Source organism: Morus notabilis, unplaced genomic scaffold (assembly GCF_000414095.1).
Source record: "Morus notabilis unplaced genomic scaffold, ASM41409v2 Scaffold1404, whole genome shotgun sequence".
Taxonomy (NCBI): Eukaryota; Viridiplantae; Streptophyta; class Magnoliopsida; order Rosales; family Moraceae; genus Morus; species Morus notabilis.
Window position 1 is genome coordinate 294,738 of NW_010361280.1, and position 8,987 is coordinate 303,724.

General features: G+C 35.3%; 1 protein-coding gene across 5 annotated transcripts; it reads right to left on the reverse strand.

The window, feature by feature from the left end:
* Positions 1 to 1,051: 1,051 nt before the first annotated feature.
* LOC21392974 (cationic amino acid transporter 4, vacuolar) lies at positions 1,052 to 8,369 on the reverse strand. 5 transcript variants are annotated; one of them, XM_010099125.2, is made up of 15 exons: positions 8,225 to 8,369; positions 7,420 to 7,621; positions 6,714 to 6,798; positions 6,439 to 6,579; positions 6,237 to 6,355; positions 6,050 to 6,146; positions 5,724 to 5,896; positions 5,564 to 5,630; positions 5,041 to 5,199; positions 4,062 to 4,326; positions 3,845 to 3,953; positions 3,327 to 3,439; positions 2,653 to 2,728; positions 2,447 to 2,514; positions 1,052 to 1,452 (listed from the first exon to the last, which is right to left on the reverse strand). In XM_010099125.2, exons 1-15 carry the CDS (start codon positions 8,337 to 8,339, stop codon positions 1,169 to 1,171), a joined length of 2,073 nt encoding a protein of 690 aa, XP_010097427.2. In that variant the 5' UTR covers positions 8,340 to 8,369; the 3' UTR covers positions 1,052 to 1,168. The 5 variants fall into 5 exon arrangements, with proteins under 5 accessions (XP_010097427.2, XP_024022026.1, XP_024022023.1 ...); XM_024166255.1 differs by lacking the exon at positions 1,052 to 1,452 and having other exon boundaries at positions 2,179 to 2,514; XM_024166258.1 differs by lacking the exons at positions 6,714 to 6,798; positions 7,420 to 7,621; positions 8,225 to 8,369 and having other exon boundaries at positions 6,237 to 6,291; positions 6,439 to 6,571.
* Positions 8,370 to 8,987: the final 618 nt, after the last annotated feature.

Below are 8,987 nucleotides of genomic sequence, written 5' to 3' on the forward strand. Positions count from 1 at the left end.
TGAGCGCCAATTTTTCATAAATATTTTTATGGTGTCTTAATTAGTGTCCAATCAAATAAATTACTCCGCATTATTTTATAATAAGTATAAAAAAATTAATTAAAAAGTAATTTAAATTTTTTTTTACACGACGTAATATAATATGATTAGTTAAATATTAATTGAAACAATAAAATTAGACAAGAAATTTGAGTTCAAAAGAAAAGGTGACATAAAAGCAAATTTTATTCTGAGTCCAAATCAAGCCATTTTTAAAAATCGGATTTTATTCTAGGAATGAAGATGTAATGTATATAATATTGGACGTTGTGGGCATGTACAGTACCCCCATTCCGAAGACATCTCGTCGCTTTTTTCCTTAGCCCCACACGAAGTTATATGTATATAATAAGATATAACTTTTTCTTGAAGAAAAGTATATTACATAGCATCAAAATGCGGTGTATACACCAATTTAATTACACCTACCCAGTTTTTCAGGCAACTGTAAACAATTGATTTCACTTGTAAATTTGGAAGAAAATGCTCAAAGGAAAAAAAAAAATAACAATAATAATATATTAAGCTACACAGACAGACATCTAAAAAGATATCTAAAAGATCGAATGCACTTTTGAGCTTCAATAAATAAATAGGAAGCAATGTTGTAAGTTGGATTGGATAAAGGCCTTGAAATCATTGGCCATAGAAATTCTATGGAGTACTTAGCACTATTTTGTGGTCCTAATTCTTCTTTTTGTTTTTTTTTTCCTTCTCGTTTATTGCAAATGAAAAATATGAGAGAGTACATAAAAGACCCATAACCCCGGGTAGAACATCAAACAAAATTAAGTCACATACATATACATATATGCTGGCAAAAATAATTAAACGCTGAAAGCAAACTAAAAATGTAATAAAGTAAAAAAAAAATAAAAAAAAAATTATAGAGTCTGTTAAACTTAAATATGGTAATCCTAGGCATGATACTACGAAAGAGTTCGTAAGAGTTGCATTCCCATTCGGGATGCAAGAAACACTTGCATGGTCGCGTACGTGACCGTCTCTTTGTTAGTGTTGTGTGTCATATAACCACCCCATGAAATGTTGTTAGGTTTCGCCACGAAGCTCGTGATGACATCATGATCTTCTTCAGGTAGCCAACTTCGCTAATTTGTAACGCTTGAAATTATCTCTCATGGTCGTGGCTGCGGTCGTGGTCGTAATATTGGCAGTTGCCAAGTCTCGGAGCTCCACCACAATTTGGCACGACCCAGCCAAAGTCCTTCTCGATCTTCTTCGTCAAATTCTCAATTGTCACTCCTCTTCTGTGGAGGACGTCTTTGAGGACAATAGGGTTCCATTTATCGTCGAACCTTCCTCCTCGCCGCAATTCGACGACTTCGCATAAAAGGCCGTGGTCTTCCACACAAATCTGCAACAGTTGATTATAGGGATCGTCTTTCGGCCTTGCTGTATAGCGCACACAATTATAACAAGAAAAAATATATATATAAAACTTAGGGTTTATTAATTGTATTACTTCTTGAAATTGAATCTTTAATTTCTGCATATATATAAATAGGGTTTATTAATTGTATTACTTCTTGAAATTGAATCTTTAATTTCTGCAAATTGATGAATACAGATGGTCTACGGCAAGAACTCATTACTACCATATGAGGAATTATACAATATAAAACATCAACAAATTCACTAAACAAGTGACAACCTAGCATATCTACACCAAACCTCTTCCAACATAATAATACTCTTTTTTTAGAAAAAAAAAAAAAAATCAACATAACAGAAAATGATGAATTCTATTGTGAACCTTATACTGTACGATTCACTTCCTATTAGTTTTTGGTGTTGTTTGGTGCTTAATATCATCGTATTGTACATTTTCTTCTTAGCAAGGTTTTCTACATGGGACCAGAACAATATTTAGTTTCATTTTTCTATGCAATAGGGTTTTTTTCCCCACAAAAAGCATATTCTTGTGCAGAAAGATTGTCCTTTATATTTTTTTATTCGTCTTCCTTGCACCTTAATTTGCCCTTTTTATATAATTTCACTGCCTAGTTATATTTATCCACGGCCTAATTTCCCTTGTGAAATGCAGCCATGTTATCAAGACATATACAATAAACAAAAAGCCATGCGTAGAGAAAATTGGTAAATTATTTATTTGTTTCTTAATCCTTTATTCGACTTGTTACACTTTAATTTACACACAATGTATTATTATAATTCTAATGAGATTACAATTAATAATGCAAACTCCATAATGTTATCCTATACCCAAAGAATATAGAGATTATAAATGATATTAAAGAAGACATCCAAGACAGCCCTCTGGAAGAGAAAAAAAAAGACTAGGCCAGAGAACCCGATGAATGAAGGTATATCTCGTTTGCGTAAGCTGAGGGAACGTAAACTGCTTTCGACAATGAACTGTGCTTACGTCCATAAAGCACGTACACCAATGCTCCCATTGCCAACCATATGGAAACTCGGATCCAAGTTGCGGCTCTAAGAATGTAAAACGTGGCAATAGATGTTAGTCGCGAACACAACATGACACCTGAAAAACTTGGGTTTTTTTTTCAACAAACATAATCATCTTCTATGTGTGTTTATGTTGGAGATTTATAAGTCGTTGACGCTCACCCGAGATCGATTAGTAAATAGGTATTAATGAGAACGCAGGCAGCAGGCAAGAACGGAACGAATGGGCAAGCGAAACCTGGAAAAAGAAAAGAATAATGATGTCAACTTATCAGGTTTATCTATTGACAGTTGCATGCATTACAATAAGTAAACCAGATATAGCTAAACCAAATGCCATCCAAAACATATTAAGAACAATCAGATAATTTATCCATTCACTGATCAATTGCAAAAAACTTCCTATTTCATCAAGAAAACTCGTGATTCATGGTTAGCAGCTCCAAAAGACACTCAAATTTTCGAATTGAGATTGAAAATAAAGTTGTACTTGCATCAATTTTGTCCTCCACTGGAGGATCATCAGGAAATTTTCTAGAGAAATTAAAATTCCAGATGGAATGGAGCTCTTGAGGTCTTAAATGGCAGATAAGGCTTAAAATATAAACTGAAAATGAGGATCTAGTGAACACTATCCAGATAGTTCAGGCGTTCTCTTCACATTGTTTTCTTCCAACTGATTCAAAAACAAAAACAGATAAATGTTTTGGCACAAAATTCCCAGCACTTAGCATTTTAGATGATTAATCACGTGTTCTTTCATTTACACACTAACAAGCTGTTGTGTCCACGAAAATAAATCAAGTTAAACATTGCTTGGTATATCTTAAGCATACCTCCTGCGTGACCGAAGCTGTGCCTCCCATCATCTTGCGGTGTACATGCCAGCACAACCAAACTGCACACTAGAAGAGCTCCGCCCACTCCACAAAATGTGAGACGAAGAGTGCTGGTATAATCAAGAAGTCGGGATAGAATTACGAGTTCTGAAACCATATGTGAGAATGGAAGTATATTACATTTGATCCAGATCCCAATCAATATCATAAGTAATTTTTTCTTTTTCCAAATAAAGATGCCGTAAGCTTCTTCTTTTGTTCATTCATCCGTTGCATGTGAAGCATGTTAATGCACGTGCATGTGCGCCCGCGTATTTCAATAAGAAGCATCCTTTTATGGTACCAAAAACAGTGCTGATAAAAGGGGACAGGGTGTCCTCATGAATAAGAAAAGTAACAGAAACAGTAAAGAAACAATATGAACATTAAATGCTTTGTAGAATAATTTGGATCAGTTTGATGTCACATCTTGAGCATTTTATCCACATGTCAAATAAAAAAGAAAGATAACAAACCTGTGAAGACCTTCGGCTGAAGCCGCAGATGCAAAGACAAGAATCCCTATGCAGAGAAAGGTTATGGCCCAAGCAGCAATTTTCCGCCTCATTTGTTCACTTTTTTTCTCTGTTTAATTAACAAAATGAACCCAAAACAAGGATATCATATATATCCCACCACAAGCCTCCCACCACCAAACACGTTTTCCATTACAAAGCAAGTGAGAAGTATTACCTTGGGTCGGGCCTTTCCAAATTAGAGGACGAACGAGTTGTGTATCCCCTTTATCATGCGAATGTCGATCGTCCCACTCACAGGAGCCAGGACTTTGGATGATTCTGCTGTCACTTTCCATAATATTATCGCCATATTTCAATGAAACTGACTCAATGGACTCTTGTAGTGATGATGGAAGTGGTGTTTCATCTGGTGGAACATATCTGAGTATCAAAACTGAAACTGCCACAGTGGTAAATGCAAGCAGCGTACCCACACTAACCTGTTTATGGAAATAGGTATACAATATGGATAGTCAAAAAGTTAAGAAGGATATATATGTTTGGATTCATTGTAAAAGACCTATTGTGCGAGATGCTTATACTCTATAACACATCACAGAATGATAATCATTTTCTAATACTCCTTCACATGTGGGCTAGACAAGGGCAACCGTGCGGACGAATTACACAGGCCCAACACACGAATTTGATAGGGTCCTGGGAGTTAGTTTGGTTAGTTAGTAAGAGTGTGATCTGTTAGGAACATTGTTAGATGGCTTTAGGTGTTGGTTTTGTTAGTCTTAGCTGCTAGTAGTGGTTAGAAGAGAATGAGAAGTATAAAAGGGAGGGAATAGTGGTTAGAGGGGTCATGTCTGATTTGTAAGAAATCTGGGAAAACTTAGGAGAGTTGGTGGTCTCTCGAATACTGCCACTGTTAGGGTTTATTTTGTAATCTTTCTATTATTTCATCAATATAGTTCTTTTTTTTTTTCTGTTCAAATTTCTCTATTGAAGTCCAGTTCTTATCAGAATTTTAACTATAAGCCTAAAACATATTAAAGGCCTGACCGAGATGATAAGAGAGTGCAATTGCAGGGGCTCTTATTTCATCTTAGTTTACAACTCCCAAAAACTTTAGCTGTTAAAAGGTGGACCAAAATTTGTTTTTATGTTCTAACTTCCCATTATCTTTGGTTAACTTGGTTTTAACTTACCATCCCTGCCAATTGCGAAACATTCATAAAGAAGGCCAGTGCCGTCGCAAAGATACCAGTTACAATGGTGCCCTTCAAAGGAATCTGTGTGTTTTTGTTAATGTGTGAGAAAAATGATGGCAATAATCCATCTCTAGCCATTGCCATCAGGATTCTTGGCTGCAAATCAAGCAAACAAAAGATTCGTTACAGGTGCAATGGGTAAAATTAATGAATTGTTTTCTTTCATATACGTGAGTGCTGTACATGCTCACAAAAGATACTTGGCAAATAACTAACAAATAATACTCAGTGGTTTCTCACAAAATTGCTTTTCAGACCATATCTAATGGATACCACTCTAGGACAGAAAATATCATAAAGTGCACAACATAAATATCCAAGTATGAATTCTATTTAACACAATTCATGAAAAGTTCAGACCCTGTATTAATGGAGTCAATGACACTAAAATTCCATAAAATTCCATATCAGGTGGTTCGTCGATATGCTACATCATAAGCTGAACATAACACATGTATACCTGAGGAAGAATTGAACCCAACAAGCTTGCAAAGAGAGCAGTAACCGCTCCTGTCGTTATAATGTACCTACAAGGAAAAACACATCTTGGAGGATAATCCCAAAAAACAACACTTTATTATATATAGTTGAATGACAATAATCACTTTTATCATACTTACACTGCCCATTGCACTCCATAGCTAGCAAATGCGGAAGAAACAGGTGTGTCTGGATCCAATGCATGGTATGGTACTAGGCCAACAATAACCACCGACACAAGCATATACAAAACGCAACATATAGTCAATGCAATGGCTATACCAACTGGCAAGTCTCGTTGGGGATGCTTTACCTGCAAAGATAATTGAGACAAAGATTGCTTCTTTAATTCTTAAGAGAATCACAATAATGTTTGTTTTACACATACAAGAGAATCACAATAAAAGCAAGTGAGAGATATTCAAGATGTAGGGTGACAAAGAAACATGTTACATAGATTCTGTACCTCCTCGGCAGTGCTAGTAACTGAATCAAATCCAATGTACGAAAAGAAGACGATCGCAGATCCAGCAAACATCCCATTTATTCCAAAGGGAAAATACCTAAAAACAATCAAAACGAAATACAACAAGCTGAATGACAACAGGATGTACAAGTATAAGACAACATAGATAAAATGAAACAACAATTACCCGCTCTGAATTTTATATCCAGTCCATCCAGTTTTGAATCCCAAATATCCACCGGCTGTTATGATAAAAAGCAGGGCACCAACGTTAACTGTTGTAACAACCATTTGAGCCAATGAACTCTGAAAGATCAAGTTTATGCGGATGAAAGTAAGAAACAATGAGGTTAAATTGGTGAAATATACATTTAAGAAGAAAAAGGTACCTCCTTGATCCCAAAGCACAAGAGAACTGTGACTATTACGACTAATAGTGCTGCACATGGATCAACCACAATACCAAGTCCAGGAATCGTATGACGAGCCAAGAAAGCAGGCAACTTGCCCTCACCTCCAAAAAACAAGGCCTAAATTCATTTTTGAACAAGTAACAGAAATTTTATTAGAAAGGAGAAAGAAATACAGTACAGAGAAGGAGGCAAACAGGGAAAAAACAAAAAAAACAAAAACAAAAACAAAATTACACAAAGCCCAGCTATACCAGATTTGGAGTTATGCCACGAGCTACAGCAGCACCACCAATAGTATACTCCAATATTAGAGCCCAACCAACCAGCCAAGCAACACTGCAGAAAACAGGAAATCGTAGTCACTAACTGAACACGTCAAACGTCAAATAAAGTCAATGATCATGACCTCGGTCATTGCATTGCTCCTATATAGCCCAAAAAAGTTCTTCTAGTATGAGGAAAGAAGGAACAAAAACCATCACAAAGCTCAATTACCAAGATGTACGCAGTGTTGTGCTAAGAAGCAGGACGGGGTGAGAGGATCAGTGGAAGGATTTTATGACCTATGAATGTCTGGTTGGAAGGATTAGAGGAGCGAATAGATTAGTTCAGATGCTTCAAAGAACCCCCAATGTTGCTCCCTCCTACTCAGAGAGATTCTTGGATGGAACTGATCAACTAAGTTATACCCCTCATTATTGAAGGGAACCAAACAAACTAATGATACAATAGTAAGTTTACAAACTAAATAAGCATAAGTGATTTTTTGCTTTCTTCCCTTCCTTTCATAGTCATACCAAATACCATAAGAGAAAGGACTTCTCCCACCCTTTCCATTTCCCTCACCTACGTTATCTACCTCTCACTCCTACCAAAGAAGACGTTGTGTTGGTCTTCGAGTGAGTGAAGATCGAATGGAACAAGTATATTCAAATAATCAGAAAGATTCTTAATTACCCTTCTCCAATACATATGTATGTATAGTGATAAGCACTCCCGGCAGACGGGCAGCGGCATGCAAGCTCAGCGTAACAAAATGCGGAGAGTGCAGCAGCTATACCAGCAATTAAGAATGATATGGTAAGAGCCGGTCCTGCGTGCTCTCTAGCAACTGTTCCGACAAGAATATACACTCCAGCTCCAATGGTAGCTCCAACACCTGATCAAAAGCAAGTTAAAAACATTTTAAAAATGAACATGCTCTTGAGGGAAACAAAGCACTAGCTCACGTCTAAGCATATATTTTTAGCGCACCAATTTTATGTTTTGCTCCAATGCTAAACATGTTAAACAAAATGCTATTTCAATTGTTTGTTCCAATTTACTTCTCAGAACATCATGCACACTAGTGAAAGTAAACCTGATATAATTTAGCTTATGCTATTGATGGTGCCAAATGGATAGCATGTGGGAGAATCACTAAATTTTCCTATATTCTAATACTTCACGATGCTAACATCATATTAGGATCAGTCTCTCCAACATACCAATCTAACATTGACAAGAAAAATTAATCATTTTTATGAACATCTTCATCCATATATACGACTTATAAAAATCCCAGTTCTTACAAAACCCATCATATATCTCTAACAGGAAAATGAATAAACAATCAAAATAAATAGAAGGTGAAGACGAAACGTTAAAAATTAAGAAAGCCCAGAAATCCCAAAGAAACATAAGAAGCATCCTGGAAAATAGCAAACCCAGCTCAACGAAAGTTAGAAAAAAGAAGAAAAAGTTGGTGATTTGATGATTTTACCAATTGCAACAAGATCAAGAACAGATAACTTCTTGGCCAATTGATGGTGACCCTTATCTCGGCTTAAGTGGTCAACGGAATCAACTTGCTTCTTCCTAAGCAACCCCATTAACATATGATATGTTTATATATATCACTCTGTTTCTTCCTTTTGCGTTTCAGAAATTAATAAGATTAAAAAAAGGTTTCTTTGAGTTTCAGAGAAAATTTTGGAGATATGGGAATACAGTCAGTGAGGAATGAGGAGAGTGGAGAATATTGGGATTAGCATAACACGCAGAGTTAGTTTTGTTATTATTATTTTTTGTTAAAAAAAATAGAAGGAAGAGAACGTTAGAGTTGTTGCGTGCGAGAAAACTGCTGCTTCCTGCCAGCTAAGCCTCCATCATATTATTTTTAAATTAAAAAAACTCTGTTATATTAAAATTTGAGTTTGATATTCTCTATTTTTAAAAATTTCATTATGACACATTAGCTTTTAAAAAAAAAATTGATACCCCAGAGCTATTTTTAGGACACAAAAAGATAAAATTACTTTTATTATAAAATTTATCTGTTAATTAGAATTTTAAAGGGAAAAAAAGATCAGTATCTGTTATATTAAAATTTGAGTTTGATATTTTCTATTTTTAAAAATTTCATTATGATACATTAGCTTTTAAAAAAAAAATTGATACCCCAGAGCTATTTTTAGGACACAAAAAGATAAAATTTCTTTTATTATAAAATTTATCTGTTAATTAGAATTTTAAAGGGAAAAAAA

Bases quoted from the DNA above. Each gene is read 5' to 3' on its own strand.
- LOC21392974 (XM_010099125.2), bottom strand. From the start codon at position 8,339: ATGTTAATGGGGTTGCTTAGGAAGAAGCAAGTTGATTCCGTTGACCAC. The intron at 6,580-6,713 runs GTATAGCTGGGC...AAATGAATTTAG, and splicing joins GTGGCATAACTCCAAATCTG to GCCTTGTTTTTTGGAGGTGA. The intron at 5,200-5,563 runs GTATACATGTGT...CTTGATTTGCAG, and splicing joins TGGGTTCAATTCTTCCTCAG to CCAAGAATCCTGATGGCAAT.